The sequence below is a fragment of the Oxyura jamaicensis genome, chromosome 6, assembly GCF_011077185.1.
Source record: "Oxyura jamaicensis isolate SHBP4307 breed ruddy duck chromosome 6, BPBGC_Ojam_1.0, whole genome shotgun sequence".
NCBI classification, from domain to species: domain Eukaryota; kingdom Metazoa; phylum Chordata; class Aves; order Anseriformes; family Anatidae; genus Oxyura; species Oxyura jamaicensis.
The window spans coordinates 21,389,549-21,408,637 of record NC_048898.1 but is presented as its reverse complement, the minus strand read 5'-3'; the positions used below and the strand labels follow the sequence as shown (position 1 = coordinate 21,408,637).

The 19,089-nt window shown below is 33.9% G+C and overlaps 1 protein-coding gene across 3 annotated transcripts in view; it reads left to right on the top strand.

Moving 5' to 3' along the window:
• The window catches only part of KNDC1 (kinase non-catalytic C-lobe domain containing 1), a 60,586-nt gene that overhangs the window by 25,875 nt on the left and 15,622 nt on the right, over window positions 1-19,089 (top strand). Inside the window, exons 7-17 of one of the 3 annotated variants that reach the window (XM_035329302.1) lie at window positions 7,157-7,271; window positions 9,270-9,341; window positions 9,446-9,507; window positions 11,698-11,856; window positions 12,199-12,276; window positions 12,538-12,631; window positions 12,808-12,970; window positions 13,059-13,900; window positions 14,037-14,181; window positions 15,806-15,897; window positions 18,211-18,614. In XM_035329302.1, the coding sequence (XP_035185193.1) occupies window positions 7,157-7,271; window positions 9,270-9,341; window positions 9,446-9,507; window positions 11,698-11,856; window positions 12,199-12,276; window positions 12,538-12,631; window positions 12,808-12,970; window positions 13,059-13,900; window positions 14,037-14,181; window positions 15,806-15,897; window positions 18,211-18,614 (2,226 nt within the window). The remainder of the gene's footprint in view (window positions 1-7,156; window positions 7,272-9,269; window positions 9,342-9,445; window positions 9,508-11,697; window positions 11,857-12,198; window positions 12,277-12,537; window positions 12,632-12,807; window positions 12,971-13,058; window positions 13,901-14,036; window positions 14,182-15,805; window positions 15,898-18,210; window positions 18,615-19,089) is intronic. The other 2 variants (XR_004751786.1, XM_035329303.1) reach the window with 2 other exon arrangements.

Here is a 19,089-nt window from a genome sequence, read left to right as displayed (position 1 = left end):
CTGCTTCAGGAGGGGAAGATTCCACTTTCTAATCTACGTGTGCATTTAGGCTTTTGAAAATTGTACTTATACTATATCTATTCTGTGCTCTTAATTGACTGCCTTTGTGTGTTATGTATATTTCATGATAGAATTCAAATATGTGCACAATATGGATATGTTGTCTCAAGCATCTCATCCCTATATACATAGCCAAATAAGAAGAGGGAAAGCTGATATTAGTCAACTAGACCTTGGTGATAGTGTAGTATGGTCTCTTCTCTGTTCAAATTACAGATTCTCAGGGTGGACAAGTTTGGTCTCTGACTTGATGGTTTTCTCTTGTGCCACACTCAAAGAGATGTAAACAACCCCTGTGACAGAGTTGCTGAAATGCAAAAATGGCTGATGCTTCTCCAGCCATGCTGTGACTTGGAAGAAATGAGCAGCACAAATTTCACCCATTTAATTTCCAGAAATGATGCTTAGGTGAAGAGTATTTTTTCTTCTGTCTTCTACTGACAACTTAGCCCTGTTCTTCAAGCCTAATAGGCAGCCTTCCAGCTATCCCATGCATCCAGCATCTAGGGTTGATTTCAATCCATATCAATCCCTCTTTTCGCTGTGCTGGAACACCTCAACTGAATCAGTAACATAGGACCATCCAACTGTGTAAACAGCCTTTAGTTCATCGTGGCTTTAAAACACAGCAAACAAAAAAAAAAGTAACACTGAAGACTGTTCTGCCTTTTTTTTCTCTTTCATCTGTTTGATCCCTTCAATAACTGTCTACTTATTAAATTATCAATGCAGGAAGATAGCAAATATAGATAAGTACCACATGGCATGGTTTTGCTCTCTGAGGGAGTTACTCATTGCATACATGTGAGTCCTTTATTAGTTATTAAATTCTGCAGATTTTTTTTTTCAGACTCTAGAAAAATGTCCATTTGTTGCAGATGCATTTTTTTTTCCTTCCACGTCTGGACTCTGTAACTTCATATATTCAGAAGGGAGTAAAAAAGAATAATCAGATCTATAATCATTCCAAATTCTTCTGCTTTTGCTATGTCATTTGTTTCTCTGGTTTTACATGAACCTGCTTTTGCAGATGTTCTTGTATTTCTAACAAGGGTCATAGCAATTTCAGTCAAGTGGCTTCTTGTGAGAAAGCGTGTTAGTGTATAGAAATCTAGTTGTCTTAGTATTCGAGTAACAGAAACAACTATGTCTGCATTCCTTCTTATGTGCAAGTCTTTTCAGAAAGACTTTTTTTTTATATTTTTATGCTGAACTGCATTAGGAATTAGTGTGTTATTTGTCATGGAGAGGATTATTAAGATAATTCTGGTTATCAGGCCACTGCTTCAGGCTCTTGCAATGAGGTGGTAGTACTGATCATGAGGTGGTCTTTGTTAAATAGACTGCAGCTTATGCATCACACCTCTCTCTTAAGAACATAAATTGACTGCACTGATAAAGGTCATGGGTTTTTTTTGGGGGGGTGAGGGGAGGGAGGAATCTCTTGGGGGGGGGGGGGGGGGAAGGTGCATATTCTGTCCTGAGTGGATTACCAAAACAGCAATTTAAGTCCAGGTACATGAAGATACTTTCAATACAAGTCTTCCTCAAAATTAAGGTTTCCTAAACTTCTTGCAGATTTTAAAAGCAGTAACAAGTGCCCTATTTGCTTTTCCTGCAGCAGCAGTTCAGACTGGTACACAGCAAAATTAGCCAAAGCATGTAAAGCATGTTTTCAGGTTAGTCTGCCCTTTTTCTGAAATTCAAACATTTTGTCTTTAGTTTAAAACAAAATTTTCTTTCAGCCTTAACAGAGCTTCATTCTTCCAAATATGTAGGCCCTTAGTAGAAGTGATGTTATCCAGTTCCCACCAAACTCACAAGACAATCACAATAATTTAGAAAAGGTAATCATTATTCCAGTTACCAAATAAGCAGTGTATTAACATGATCAAAAATGAAGACAGTAGAGTGGCTGTTGTTGAAGAAACTAGGAATTTATTAGCTGTGTTTTCAGTAGAAAAAAGGTTTTATAGACTTGTACTTTTTGTAATCAATTCTAGCAGATATTTAGGTTCTACCACTCATCATTTGTTAAAGTCCTGTGTTGGTCTTAAGTAATGAAAGAGGTTTTTCTTTAACTGCTGTAGGAAGAAAAACACTATTTAGATGGTATCAACATTTGTGAGCAATATCTAGATTTCTTACCAAACAAAATGATTGTAAAATTCCTGTCCCCTGAAAACCTGAGCTTCTAGACCAGCAATCTTTGTTTGTTTTCTGAAGGAGAGACTGAGGGAGGGTCATTTATTTTCAGTAGCTATTGAACTTTATGGAGGATTCTATTATAAGTTCTCATAGAGAAGGCTCTGGGTTATTTTGCTTTGGTTGGTTCTGTGTTTTTTTTGTTTGCTTGTTTTTAACGTTTTAATGTGTTGTTTTTTTTGTCTTTTGGAAGACAGATTTTTTCCTCAGGCTTCTGAAACTTCTGCCTCTATATTTCCTCCTGATAACTGCAAAAATAAAACATGCTGTGCTATTCCTTATATGAAGGAGTTGCACCTGATTTTTGTGTATACTTTCAAGTTCTCTTTCATTTCTCATTGCCAGAATGTACTGAATACCTAAAAAGATTACTGAACTTTCTAAAAAACTAAAATTTGAGTCTGAGGGTTTGTTCACTTACTGCAAAGGCACAGAAAGTGTGAAACCCTGATAATGTAATTTTGATCTTCTCTGGCCTAAATGGATAAGATACCATTGAAAAGATTTACAGAGCTGCTCTTTCACTAGTTTTCTGTAACACATAAATATGATTATGGTAAACAGGAATTTTAGAATAGTATTTCTAGCATCTCTTTAAATATTTTTTGTTCTTGAAAATGCAACATTAGTCCCATCCGGTTGAAGATCAACCTTGTCTACTCTGGAGAACAGACAGTTTTTCTTACTTGTCAGCAATACTTCTCCAGAGGACAATATTTTTCTAATATCCCAACACTGCTTCTTAATGTTGTGTGCTTTACTGCTAGTAGGCATTACTAAAAATACTTGCTTGCTTTTGTCTGGCTTCTGCAATGTATCTTGTGAGGGTTTTCTCAGAGATTTTTATAGTTTTGCATGCCATAAATAAATATTTTTCACTTCAAGTATGAGTGGGGATCTCTTTTTTCTCTAACCAATTTCATTCCAATCAGGTGTGTGTCATCTCTAATGCTTCTAAATATTTCTCTGCAATTCAAATGCTATGGCCTTCATAAGGGAAGGGTTAACAGGAACCTGGCATATATATATATATATATATATGTTTTCTGTTGGTCATTCGTGCCCTGTCGAGCATGAGAGAAGTCAAAATCCATGTAGCTAGAGAATGACACTTGAACACTGGGGAAATAACACTTAAAAGAAAGAATACCTGTCTATTCCCAGGTAGTACTTATTATGTAAAGAATAAAATTTTATTTGCTTTAACTGCTTAAAATATGTTGGCATTATGTTCATGAAACAATATGTTGGAATAGTTTGAATACTTTACTAAGAGTTTGGTTGTACAGTTTTGGTGCCAACAATGAAATGGTAGAGCTGATAAATGATCCTTACAACACAGGAGAAAAAATCATCACTTTCACAAGTGATGTTTAAACTTCAGTCTTTTTGGCATAAAGCAAAATATCATCATTATGTAATTATACACAATAATAAGTCGTAATTTTTTTCATACTTATCAAAAATTCTGTGCTGTGAAAAACTTATTACTTTAAAACTGGGTATGCAGTTTTTGTTATGAAAAGGTACATTATAATCCATTGCCTCATCCTGATTTTTTTCACATTTTATAATGTTAGTGGGAAGTGTCCCTGCCCGTGGTGGGGGGTTTGGAACTTTATGATCTTTAAGGTCTCTTCCAACCCAAACCAGTCTATGATTCTGTTGTTCCATGCTTGCTCTTTGGTGATTAATGGTGATAATATAGAACAGAAGTTTTAATCAGCATTAAAGCAGTGGTAATGCTTTAAGTGAAGTGTACTTGAGGTCTTACGGATGCTGAACACTTGTCTTGAGCTTGCTTTGCTATAAGGTCTGGCTAGATAGTTGAGAAACAAAGCATGCTGCATGCTCTCTGACTAAAAAATAATAATTTAAAAAAAATATATATTCTTGTCCTCCAAGATTCTTTCTTTCCAATATGGGAAGGTGAGCATTTGGAATAATTAGGGACACGAGACGAATGACCTTCTTAAGTACCTTTTTCAGGAATAAAAATAACCTTTTCATGTGGTCACAGGTGTGAGAAGGACATGAATTACAGTAAGAGACAGTAGCAATGCAGTCAATCAGCATCTCTATAAAAGTATAGGATAATAACTAGCACATTACTAGATAACAATATTCATACTTGAAGTTTAATCTTACTTTAGGGTGCTTGTCAGAGAGAAATAATGAGAGTATACATTTAAATGACATTCACTAATCTGTAATCAGACTACAACCTTTTTTTTCCTCTGACTTGGATTAATTTGGCTGTCTTGTGAATGGCAGCGATTCTCACTTCTGCTAAGATTTGCTTTTCCTGCATCATTTTTTCTTCTGAAATAAGAGTTTCAGTTTCTGGTGTCTTTTCATCCCCTGTGTTATCTATCTTTGATACTTTACTCTTTCTTATCATAAACTTCTGCTGGTGCTCTTAGAGTTTATTACTACTTTCCTGCTGTGCTTAAAGCTCTTTTATCATTTATTTCTTCCTCTAGAGAGCTTGAATATCCCAAAGCTGATGAGAAATACCTTTCAGCTTCCTGCTGTACAACTAACTTCAGTCTTCAGTTTAGTGAGAGTTTCTTCTTCCCCTTGCTAGTCATTCATCACCTCCTCCTGAAGTGAGAGGTGATTTGTATATAGAATGGAGGGAGTTCATCTCTCAGCTGCAGCTTTTAGAGCCTCTAGGGACATAAACTTCAAAAGAAGGTATTCTCTTAGAGAAAAAAACAATGATGGTGTAGTGTATACTTACCACAAAAATATCCCCAAATCCCAAAATGTTCTTCTTAATATTATAGTCATTGTGTGGAACTTCTTTTCTTTTCCCTCCACTTGTGTCCAAGGTGAATTTGAAGATTTGGCTCCTTTTTTCATTGTAAAGTGTTTGCAAGAAAAAACATTTCTGAGGCATTTGAGAGCCAGTATGCTTGAGGGGGAACACAGCAACACAGCACTGCTCGAGGACAGTAAACAGTTAAAAACATGAAGATCTATTTCAAATTGTTTCTAGACTAATTTATTCTTTTCACCATCTAACTTCTTCCCTGCTGCTACACAACTGATGTCTCTTTATTAGACAGCTAATTCTAGATATAAGGAAGGAACCCATTTGTGAAAGAATTTTTCATTCTGGGATGCTGGTTATAGCAAAATTTGAGTGTAAAGCTTAATGTGATTACCTGGCTTCAAATCTGTCTGTACCAAAGTTAGTAATCTTTGTAACACATTTCAATGGACTGCGAGCTGCTAAAAGCACCAAAATCATTTTTGTTTGTTAAAGGCAGACAGAAAATAAAACATCATGAGTAAATACAAAGGTGTGTTTGATGGCACATCTTGTTAAAAATTAATAGCTAATATGGCTCACCTTTAAGGAATATTTAAACAGTATAAGGCCAAAGTATTACATCTTCTGGTTAACATTGACTTATCAGCAAAGCTTAAGCTATAGAAATGAATGTGGTTCTTTTTCTCTTCCCAATAAATTGCAGGGAAGTTATTTGTGTTTGTTGATTAAAGGTGATTTAGTAGTCTGTTCCTTACATGATTTATGATAAAATCTGAATAGTGTCTAATGAAGGGTGTTTTGTGTCCAGGGTCATGAAAAAATGACAAGAGCAAATTATGGTGCAGAGGATGATTTGTTCAAAAATAATGATGTACTGCCATTGTGTGTGAGACAGATCCTTAGTCTATTTGGATTTTGTGAACACAAAATGTGTTTGTTTTTTTTTGTGATGGGGATATATAGGTGTTCATAAAACAACAGCAGAACAGTTCTGATGTTTTAATTTGTGCTTCTGTCTCCTATGCTATGTTTATTTATCCCCCTTTCCCCCCCCCCATCCCAGTCAATCCCGAATTGATGTCAGTAGTTGTTTTCTGCCACATGGCCTGAAGTTGATATTTAGAGATAGTTTACTACCTTAGAGTGCTATGCTGTTTTTAAATAGTGTGTGGATGTGCCCTAATCCAGAGGTTTCTGCCTATCGTGAGTTGTTCATTACTGTTCCTTTGATTAAAAAAAAATAATAATAACGTCCATCTTGTGTGAAATAAAGAGAAACTGACAGTGACAATCTCTTCTATTGGCACAGCTTGATCTGGAAGGTATCTGTGTAGTACTATCATGTCAAGTTCTATTAAATTTCATAAAAATAAGAAAATCATAAATGTAAAATATGGATTCTTTGAAGAACAGCCAGTTTCTATGAAGCAGTATCTTTGTAACATTTGTCAGGTATCTTTGTACTTTGTCAGGTATCAATAGCTAAAGCGATAAAAAGGAAAAAAATACCGTTATTGCAAATTAAACATCCAGTGATTAAAAAAGAGAATAACATGTTTTGACTCCACATAAACCTGTTGTTAATTCTGTTGATATTGTCAACATCGTTCGCAGAAGAACAAGAAATGTTGAGGAAATGTTTAAGGTAAGGCTTGTAATGTAACCATTAGGGTAAATCAGGATTTGATTGTGGCTGCATCTTGTCGGTGGCTATCATTCGGATTTTTATGTTTTTAAGCATAGGTGGCATCTCTGTAATTGTGTCATCCTTGACGTTCTAATTGAATCTTTCCTTAGTATGATAAGAAAGAGCTTCCAAACAGCTCAATCTTCCTGAAACACTTCTATTCTAGCTGAAATCTCACTTGAATTAAACTTTGTTATGCAATTAAGAAACTTTGGATTCATCTATACAGTAATGCTATTTAATTAATTAGTTTAGATGTTATTTCATTAATTGGTTTAGATTAGTGTAGATTATTAGTTTACTACCATCACATTTTCTTAATGCTTTTTAGATGTGTGCATTGTATTTTAGGACTTTTTTTCACTGCATCATTAAGTGTTTTTGTTTTGCAATAATTCTGAATAACTCTCTACATCTTTTTTCAGTGGATCTCCCTAAAACTCCTGTTGTCTTTGCATGGTAAACCTCTGAAAGACTATGAACTCTGGGCATTGTGTCACGAGTGTTTATGTACTCTGCACACTTGCACAGATTATCCAGGTAGAGTCCAATATTATTTGAAAATATTTGCTTAGTTGATTATGTTCACTGTAGTAATGTTTTGTTTATTCTGTTGATGCAAAATATCTCATGACTATTTCATTTTGTATATTGAAAAAATAACAGCCAATATTTCTAACTTTTCCCTTTTAAATTTTGACTTTGAACTTTACTCCATTTAATGGAAATTGTCCTTAAAGAGAGATTTCTGAACACTTTAAGCAATATTTCCTTTAAAAATAAGTATTTGATATACTTTGCAGCAGTAAGATTATCTCAGCCTCATAATATGTTCCCAATGTTTGTGAAAGCTTCAAATATCTGTACAGTGGCTTAGATTCTAATTGAATATGTGTAGTCATCCTCTGCAACCATACTTATATGCACCTAGAATGCATAAGTGTTCAAAATACTAAAAACTGAATTATGATCAGAGCCTTAGATAGCCTGTAAAAGTAAACATAATGATACAAGATAGTAAGTGTGAGGCACCTTACATAAAAGTCCATATTTGACAAATAAAACTACCCTGAAGTTGAATACTGTTTTCAGATTTAGAATATTTTTGCCAGAGGAATTTCTGCTTGTTCTGAGTGTAATGGGAATGATGTTGTATAAACTGTATGTTAAAATATCCTTTGTCTTAATGCTGGTCGAGTAAGATTGGTAACTGATGCGTCATAGTTAACTACACAAAACATGGAATGAAATGGATTTATTATTATTTACTTAGACAGCCTTTTCCTCTAAATCATTCCTTGAGTGTACTTTTTTCCCATTATCCTAAACAGGAATTATACAGGTAGGAAAACATACTCCAAAGCTAGCCTCTTCATGTATTTTTGAATTCAGTCCTTCTACGAAAGTTGCTTGCAGTCTCCATTGAGACTTTATCTCCTCTCTTCTTACCAGAGGATATTGTTTACATGTTGCTTACAAGTGTTTTAGAGGTACCGGGTGTGAATTGTCACATTGTACTGAATTTGGCTGAGATCTGTTTTGCATGAACTGTATTGCAGATTCAGGGCCAGAGGCTTTAACTGTTGAGAAGTAATGACAGTGAGCAAGAATAATTCTCAAGGGAGCTGCCTCTGCAGAAATAACTACTAAAAGTTCCAGCTCAGGAAAGCTTTGCTTTTCAAGACAAATAGTTCAGGTCCAGCTTAAATACTGTTGAAGGTAGTAGGCAAGCTTTTATTTACGTTAAGCATAATGAACGTTGTAATGGCTTTAGATGTGTTTTTGTACTATAAAAGTAAAGGGATGATTATTTATTTTCTCTCTTAGACCTCTTCAACTAATTATTCAATAACACATTAATATTTATTTTATTCTTAGACCTCTTTAATGTATTCAATAACAAATTAACTACGAGGTCAAATAATTAAGATTATTAATATAAAGTAAGAATATACTGTCCTAGTACTCTATTTTTATTTAAAAAAAAAAAAAAAAAAAAGAGGTTATTTGACAATATCCTGAAGGTGTATACAGTGGTGGCAGTGGTGGTGGTTGCCAGTTAAGCATAACAAAACCAAAATCTTAGTTGAGCATTTTTTACATTTAATCCCAACTTTATGGTTTCAATATTTGTTGTTGTTGTTTTTTGTTGTGGAGAGAGCGGTGGATGAAGGAAGAGAGGAGAGGAGAGTTTAAATGCTTATTATAAGTTTCTTTTATTGGTACCTTGTGAGAAGCCTAGAGTACATCTAGCTGTAGTATTACTTTTTTTATTATTATTATTTTACTTTTGTTCTTTTTGTGTACTCCATTTTCAATGCTAGATACAAAGAGAATAAAATTCCACTATACAAAATGCATCTACTCTCTGTTGTTTGGCTTCTGTTCCAGCATTACTGCTAAAGCATCTTTTGTCATATCTTAGGGTAATCACTGACATTGCAAATTATTTTAAAAATTATTTATGTTTGATTAGTGTTAAATAGTTTCAAGAACAAATATTTATTATGCCTTGTACTTTGGTGGCTTGTTTTGCAGTGGTCTTATGTTTGGACACTGTATTGATTGACTGCCATGGAAGTATCCTCTTTGCTGCTCCGAAAGCTGAAGGTAGACTAATATGTTGAGTTCTCTGCCTTTATTTCATTTGAGGGGGGAAGAGTAGAATAAAGCAAATATCTTACCTTTTGTTTCTGGTTTCTTTTCTCATTTAGAATCTTGTGATATATTTTATTTAGCTCCTGAAATTGAAGAAGAAGATGTAGATACTGAGAAGGTAATGTGGCAGGTTACGTAGGTTGCTCTTCATTTAATCAAAGAATAATTGTATCCCTCTGCCCCTTAAAGAAGAAAGCAAAACTCTTCAAAGATTGTCGTAATACTTTTCTCAGTATTTCTCACATTTCTGTGGTTTGTTATATATTGGTCTACCATAAAACTAGTTGCTTCTAAAGAATCATTTTGCCTTCCAAAATTATTTGAGTAACTGCCAAAATTTGTTCTTCAATAGTTTTCCATAAGGGTTACTTATTTTCAATTTGTTAATATGAAGACAAATTTTGAAGTCACGTTTTCATGTTCTGGAGGTCATGCTAAGATCAATATTTTAGACTGTCTAGGCTAAAGACCAAATTATTAATCTGTTTTGGAATATTGGAAAATATTGCTGGCAGCATATTTTTATTTTGGGAACATGAATTATAGCAATGTCATTTACCAGTGCAGTTCTCGTAGAGATTTTTGCTAGAGATATAAGCCCTAAGTTGCTCTCAGACCAAAGATGATGAAAATGTTATTAAATAACAAGGTGAGCTTTTGAGAGTTATGGAAACAGATTTTACTGTATCTTTCTATTATGTAAGAAAAGAGGCTAGCTAATATGTACCTTGTGTCCCAAAAGTCGTTTAACATTAGAAATAGTAATCATAAAAAAAAAGGCATTAAAAATCTACTAAAGACTTTCTGTAAATGTATCTGTAACTAGAAAATGCTCATATATCTTCTTTAAAGTTTCTCTTTCTTCTTAAACTGCTTTGATCCAGCTTGCAGTTTTTTAATAGCTTCAGAAGCTTAAACTAACCCTCAAATACAATATAGCAGTTCAAATACAATATAGCAGTTCACCAGACAGTACAAATTAATACTTAGTCTTTATGCTGTTTTCTTTTTCTTAAGAAAATCTAAAGTAATATTTTGTTCTTGTTTTCTCTACAACATTATATATAGAATAAGCTGAGTTCATAATTTGGCTTTTTCCTGTTATTTGTATAACATTTTGGATTTTATGAAAATTTATTTAGGATTATACATATGAATAAACCCTGTGTAGTGCCAGTCACAGTAACTATGTCATTAAAGGAAACTTTTTTAAGGATGTGCTGGATTGAATAGCAAGTTTTTCCTAAGTAAATAAATTCAGGTTGAAACTGTGATCCCTCTTGGAATTCTGGACCTACAGGGAAGAAAATCATTTGGTTATGACAGAGCTGCTTTATCATATTTCAAACATTCTGTACCTATTAGTAGCTTTTATTCAACAGCTCCAAAGATTCACAGACTACTTTCTTTCTTGTGAACTTCCTTGTTACATTGTCTGTGTCATTCACTTGGCTCTAAAGGTTGCTAGAAAACATTGTGTTGGACCACAGTATCATGCTTAGGTTTCAGTCCCCTGAGCCTTTTTGATACCTTTCATAAGCTACGTGAAGAAGTACAGTGCTTTCACTTTGTCAAAATTGTATTTTTGGGGTATGTTAGCATATGTAAATCGAGCATTAAATAGTCTGATTCTGTCTCTGTCTGAAGATTGTAATTCTTCAAATAAAATAAGAAATCTTGTGAAGATGAAGTACTTTTCAAGGTCCCCCATCATGGCAACTTCAACTGGACTAGCTGCAGGTAGCACAATAATTCCTAAAATAAATATCCAGTACCTAGTTTTTCTGATAGGCGTAATCATCTCTGAAAAATATGACTTGTACTGGCAATCTTGTAATTACTTTGTGCCATTTTCTTTCTGAATTATCATGACCTTTTTAAGTAAATTACTGCTGGCCAGGCTTTATTGTAGAACTCTAAGTCTTGCAGCAATAGGTCTTTATATGAGAAAGGAGCTCTTCAAAATGTTTCTAAACACACTTTTTTTCCTGAATAATTTTCCTAGATAAAGAATAAGACAAATTTTGTCTGTTGCTCCAATAGTAGAAAATTAGCTAATATTATTGGCCCTGCATGCATAACAGCTGTTTTTTGAAATACGCTGGGATTTTCATCAGCATCTGCAAAAGCCAAATGTAATCTGTACTTTGGAAGTGCTAGTGGTTATTTTGCAGAGAGGGACCTTTTGGGTAATTTGCTGGTTTTGGTTTTGAGGAAGGGCTATTTTTGTTTTTGTTTTTGGTTTGGTTTGGTTTCTGTTGTTGTTTGTTTGTTTACATCTTACCTCTCTCCTGTGTTATATCATTAGGTCTGTATTTACGGTGTTGCTGCAGTTCTGTGGATGGCAGCAAAATACAGCTTTCCACCTAATCACAAGCTAGCATTGCCAAGAAAATTAAAAAACCTTCTTCTGGATATGGCAAAAAAAAATCCTGAGGAAAGACCTTCTCTAGCTGATGCAACTAAGGTTACTAGATTTAAGGAATTTTATTTGAAATTTAGTTCTGTTTAAAGTCTAATTTTAGTGATTTGAATATCAAAATAGTAATATCTTTTTTTGTAGTAGCCTGATACCTAACTGATAAGTCACTTTGAGTGATGTTTATAAAGTTAAATCCCTAATGGTATAGAGGGATGTGTTCTTACTTTATACTGACATTATTAATACAGTACTTGGAATAAGTTGATAAAACATCCTAAACTTGGATTGCTCTTAACTGACTATTTACCTTGACTTTATCCTTGTCCAAGAATATCTCACGTGATGAAAAACTTATTTATTTCCTGAAAATTATGATTTTTTTTTTAGACATGCAGTTATTATTTACTTGAACAAGGAGTAAACAGCAAAAATATTTTGGCATTGTTGAATAAATCTGTCTTTAAGGTATGACTGCCACTTTTTCTTTTAATTCTCTACATTTTTTTCAATTAATTAATTAAATGTGTAATTGTGTATTAATGTGTAATTAATTAATTAAATTAATTAATTAAATGTGTTTTAGTCGTATTTTTCTCCACTGCAAATATAGTTAGATTTGTTTAGACTGGGGGGAGAGGGGGAGCATTTTTTATAGTAATGTGCTGACCAGAATTTTAAAAAGAAAATGCTAATAAGTTCAGTTTGGACTTCAATTTTTATTGTTAGGTTGTTGAGGAAGAAGTAGTATCTTCTCAGAGTCATGGTGCTTTTGAAATTAAAAATGAAAGACTTGAAATGAGCCCTTCAGAGTCAAGTCTAGGTAAGCAGACTCTTATGTATTTCAGTTGTTTTAATTTTCTCTAGAACAGTTCACTGTATGAGATTTTCTCTGTCAAGTGCGTAGGTCTTTTTCTATCTAAATTGATTATTATTTACATTGCATTTATATTTTACATGTTTTTCATCTTTCATCTAATTGTGTTTTTTTGCTTTCAGGATTTGTGCCTATTACCAGTGAAAGTAAACTTATAGCAGTTAAAGGACCAGTACCGTGCCAGATTTCTCTAAATAGTGAGATAGCTACATTACCTGCAGCATTCACCTCTCCTGCAACTCACTTTAAGCCTATCATTCTGCAACAAAATGCAAACATAACGAAGTTAGTATATCCTGAAGCAAAATAAGTTAAAGTTGCACTGTTATACCTACTGGATATGTCCCTTAAAAAAATCTTTTTTCATTTTCAGAGAGGTTCACACGCCAGCTACTGAGCAATTCAAAAAAGAGATGAGAAAAGAAAAACACATTGATCACAACAAATCAGGATATGCAGAAAGCTCTAAAAACTATTGTATCAATGACACAGTTGTTCAAACTGCACCTGAAATACCTGAATTTCATTTACAAGTTCCAGGCCACTCATTCCAGATATCTTCAGAAGAGCAAAAGTTAGGAAATATGCTTTCTTCTGCAGTTACATTACCATCACCATCTGATTCCTCATATGTTCCACAAGAAAAAAGAATTTTATCTGATGTTCCTTCAAGCTCCTTAGCTTGTCCTACATCTCCTAATTCTCTTCATATAAATAACATCATTCTCAAACAAGACTCAGAGAAAAGAGTTTTAACATTTGTACCAGTACACTTAGCTGTATCTGAGCAAATACCAAATAAGCCTCTTCGTTCAAGAATTGCTTCTGATTGTTATCATAGGTTGCCAGTGCTACTTTCAAGTACTATTGCAAATTATAAACTGAGCATGCAAACAGAAAACGATTCCTCCCCCTGCAAAGTGCAAAACTGTGAAACTACTAATACACAGAACAAATTTGACAAAAGTAACCAAGTTTTTCAACCCAACTGCCAAGAAATTGAGTGTGCTACCACTGTAGGCAGAATTTTCACTGAGCAAGGACACATGCCATGTACCGGAATGGAACAAAGTACTTCTTGTGTCTTTGATGTAGAAGTCCTGTGCCAGCAGAATAGAACAAATGACATTTTGCTACAGAAAGTGGTTCATCTTATCCAAGAAGAGTTTGCATTTGATGGCTATCTAGAGAATGGAGTTGAAGTTTTTGATATGGGTATGTATGTTTTCTTCTGTATATTATATCATTGATATGTAAGAATGTTATTAGTAATGTCTTTTTTCTATATTTTTGTTAATGTGTTTGTTTTTCTTTTTTTCTTTTTTTTTTTCTTTTTTTTTTAAAAAAAAAGGTAACTTCATTTTAACATTAAAGGAAATTAAGTTTGGTGTGTTCTCTGATGCAATCTGTGAGAAGTTTTGTGACCTCTACTGGGATGAAAAATTACTGGAGAATCTCTACCGAGTAGTAAATGGAGAAAGAGCTTCACATTTATGGTAAGTATTTTTCAGTGTTTTCCTTCTTATGGTTCAATTTAATGCTCTCTACTTCCTAGAAACAAGAAAGGATACGCAGCTCCTCTTCAGGTATCTTTATTTCTTTCCTGTCAACTGGTAATTTCCCAGTCTATCAGATACTTCATGACCTTCTCCATAGCATATAGCACTTAATGACTTAGCAGAAGATATTTCCTATTAAGTTTGTCTGTAACTCCATCCTAGAATAGCTTAATAATGGAGATCATAATATTGATCCTGATCAAATATTGTTTTCAACCATTGTTGGAGAACTTCAAAGTTGTAATAGAGGCTGTTTAATCAGAAGTGAATTAAATTGTTCCTATTGTTCAGTTTAATTATTCTATTTGAGTTCAGTTCTTCATGCATTATTCCAAACTCTTATTAAGTTAAATTGCCTTGATACATCTTTTTGTTCTAATCACACTTAAGAACAAATAAATTAATTTAGCTTTACTAGAAATATTTTACTTAAACTTGATTCAGTGCTCCTTCTGGCAATCTTTTGTAGGTAGCCCGTTAAGTGAGAAAACACCAGCTTAATTTCTTATTTTTACTACTTCATCTTCAGTGACTTATCTGCCAGAAAAATAATAAAAATCATTCTTATTTTATTGCAGCATCCAAATGTAGCATACTTTATAAAAAAAAAACTGAAGGTTAATGTAAACAGTAATGCATTTGTATGTGGAAGTTATGTATGTTTTCTTTGTCATGATCTGGAATTACAAACTGGAAGTTTTGACAAAGAAGCTTGGTGAATATCGTATTAAAAAAATAGTGTTAAAAGATATATTTTCTTTACAGCAAGTTTCAGGGATAATAGACTACATTCAAATATCAGGCACCAACTTGCTGGCCCATTTTCCATTTAGTTGGGATTTCTAAGAAGCCATGAAAACTGGTGGGAGGTTAGGGTCTTAATTCCCAGAGTGGAATGTTATGGCATGAGAAACTTGAGCTGTTGTAACTGAGATTAAGAAGTCATCCTGTATAAGAACTGCCATTGAAAAGCAAATTCTTTGAGAGCAGGGACGGAAAGCAAATAATGTATTATTCACTATAAAAATAGAGGTCTAGCTTTTAGCTCACACTCAAGAACGACCTTTTGAAACTGATATCAGATATCTCAGAGACACTGCTTACTTAGTATTCTTTAGACACTGCTAAAGAATATAACAGTTTTTAATTGTTACTTTCTTTGACTTAAAATTATCATTATTCTTATTAGGGATGACTTCCAATCACAGTGTTATCTAGAGGTTGAATCCGGAATGATAAACCCTTTACAGTAATTTATGATATAAGTTATGGATAGAGTTACACCTTCTGTCTGTATGTGTTGATATTTCTGTTGGAATTTTGCCAATTGCTATAGAAGGAAATCTCTGCAACTTACTCAGTATGCTTTAATGTCCATTTGAAATTTTTTTCTTGTCAAATAATGCCTGAAGCTGAACATGCAAACTTCAGGATGTAGTTAAATGCAGTGAAGTCCTTCACATATGTAGTGACAAAGGACATTTGTAAAATCTCATTTTATCCTAATGTAAATATACAAGGATATGAAAAGTTATTTTTCCCAATCCTCCTGTATTTTCAGCATAGCTGAAGCAGATGACTCAAAACGTGGCAGTGTATTCCAAGATCTGAAGAAATCTGACAGCTTTTTGGCAAGCAGTGCTCAGACAGAGGGTGAGAAGGGAATTTGTGTTTCTAGATCTTTGTGTGTGCTGAGAATCTATCAATGACTCAGTTTTGGAGAGATTGCCACTTTCAGTGGGTTTTCAGGAAAATACTCACGTTTGCACTTACGAAAATTATCAGTGAATCTGAGCATTATCAATGCCTTGGAACTGTTGTCTTTTATATGAAACTTATGTATGACCAAATGTCATTGGGTGTGGGGATGCTTTTTTAATTTACTAAAACAAGATGTGACTTGAAAAAATCCTGAATCCTAACTGCTATGTGTTGTTTTCTTGTGTTCATCCTGTAGATGTTTTTACCTCCTTCATGGTAATTCCTCAATGACTTATTTCCCTATTCTTCTATTCACTTAAGTGATTTTTTTGAAAGATAGCAAAAGGAACTGTGGGTCCTTTATTTAATATATTGATTTGTTTATCAATATATCATGTGATGCAGAATTTTTGCCTTCTGAACACAAACTTGTTTACAAGACACCATTCCATGGCAGTTGTTGAGGTTATGTTAGTGGATTGTTTGTTTGAACTACTTCAGAGTGGGCTTTGCATTTTTTTCCGGCATACTTTGTAACTGAATATTTACAAAATATTTCATCCTTCAGTTACTGAATTAGAGCCTGACCTGGGACTGGTAAATCCCATTTTTATAACAAACATTGTCCTCTCTAGGCTTGCTATATTCAAGGACAGATTGTGTTTGATTACTATTGTATCAGTTGTTGTTGTATTTTTTTTAATAGCATTTCACAGAAATGGAAGAAAAATAGTTGAGGAATTCTTAGAAGGACAAAAACAACAGCATATTTAAAGATCTGCTCTTAGTCTTTGTTTTGCTAAACTGGACCATCACTACTTTTTATGACAATATCAGAATGGATTCTCTTTTTCCTTGTTAACCCGAGCAGCATTTCTGTGTGCCTCTTTTTAAGAAAGATTAGCTCAGACTGAGAGAGGGGGCTGTATGCAATACTCTATGTGAGGTTCTCAGTGGTTTACAACATTATTGATCTTTGCTGGACATCTTTAGTTTTATACAATATATCATTAAATTGCCATACACCTCAGTTACATATTTAAAGTACAGAGAGAAGTGAAGGTAGTATGTGTATGTATGCAACTACACATAATAATAAACTGCAGTGTTAGGAAGAATAAGAAGCTAAAGTCCCTTGTTGGCAAGGGAATACCATTGAAGATCTATGCTTCTGGAACATTAATAGGAACTACTGCACCTTTCTGGGTATCTCAACAGTTTTTTTTTAATAAATAAATAAATTTTAAAAAGCCATGCTTTGTGCAGCTGCCACAGACTCAGTTATGCAATTTGTTTCTGTGAATTTACATTATGAAACGTTGCCTATTTCAGGAGTCCCAAATCTCCTTTCCAGCATGTTTCCATTAATTCTTACATAAAGTGCACATTATTCCATCTATTTTTAAACTTTGTTACTTCTCTGTTTTGAGCAAAGTTAGATAGTTTACAGAACAGCTTATACCCCTACTGTCACCTAACTTTTATGGCATAACTTCAATTTGTAAGTTTGCACTTGGCTGCTGTTATGCTCTGTTACAATTTCCCATTTTGGCTCAGAATGAGTGCAAATGTAGAGCCAGACTTTCCCATGGGGTATGTGACTTCTTTGCACCAGTAATTCAGGTCCATTTGACTCCAAGTCTGGCATATCCAAGCCCTGGAGGATTTCTCAAGTGAAAAGAGAGACTTGTGGCAGGCATAAAAGCACCTGTCAGAATCATACCAACTTTTATTTGACTGTAACCTCAATACCTTACATTTGATAGTAGCTGTTATAACTGCGTACAAGTCCCATCATAGCCCAAGAGAATGAGTAGAAAGTTTGTGTCCTCTTTGGCTGTGTCAAATACTCTTGCCATCTATGTATGGAATAAAAGCTTCAAGACCTATAGATGAAAAAGACCTCAAGAGCCAAGCTTTTGCTAGTGTGTATGCAGGTCTGATATTTGATATTCGTTCAGAAGTTTCTGTACTATGCTTTGATTAAGTGCTTGTTCTACATATGCAGAATGTATTTTCTAATTTTCAGAAACTTACTGGCCAAAACTTAATCATTCTGAAATGTCTTTAAACTTTAATATTTTACAACATGCAGTTGAGAAGAAGAAAGCACAGAGAAAAAATAAATATGTAACACTGTTAGAGGGCATAGGTAGTCTCATTTGCAGTCATCTCTGACTGCATTTTGTATGTATAGTGTTTAAATTTAACAAAGCATGCATTACAGGGTGACCATTTCTCCCCCATCCTCTACACTCCCTCTAGGAGAAGGGGAAGCAACCTTTGACATGAAGGATGAGCTTATGATAAATACATCGTTAACTGAGATGAATTGTAATGGGACGCCTTCAGATAATTTCAAAAAAGAATCAGGGCTGCAGAATACTACTCCTATAGAAAAAGAAGGACAATGTTTACAAAGCAATGGCTGTCATATTGGTCCAGACTTTGCAGAGGAAAATGTGGAGCCACAGGAAGAGACCACGATAAAGACAAATGGAAACAACTACCTTGTGCCTCCAAATCTACCTGACTTTCATGGCTGTAGTCCAGGTTGGAGCAGTGCATTTTATGGAGCTGAATGTTTTGATTCAGAAGTTCATAGTTACATGAAAAATCTTGGAAAGCAGAAATCAAGTGAGTCACAAAATATAGATGCTAAAAAAGTGGTGAGTACATTGATTTAAAATAATTAAGATCCCTCTTTACTTGCTGGTTAAAAGTATGATTAAATTTGTTGCATTATAATGATTTCAACCCCACTTTCTTCTTTTAAATACTGACTCTGTTGTACTGCTTATATAAAAAGGTCTTGGTATAGTAGAATATTTTTAAGATTATATAGCTGAATATTTTTATAATATTGTATTAAATGTTCTTTTGCATAATCTTTTATTAAAATGCTTTTTAAAGGTCTTGTTACTACAAATTCAACAGAGGATAATTTGTCAGCTACTTCTTGTTCTCAACTAATATTTTTTTCTACCACAGTATCAATAATAAATTTATTGATCTTTCTGCTGTCAACACTGACTTTCTGTGAAACCCAGTGTATTTAAAATAAAAATATAGAATCATAATGCTCCAATTGCACCAAATGTTAAACCCTGAGCATTTAACATGAGCAAAGCTTCATAAAATTCT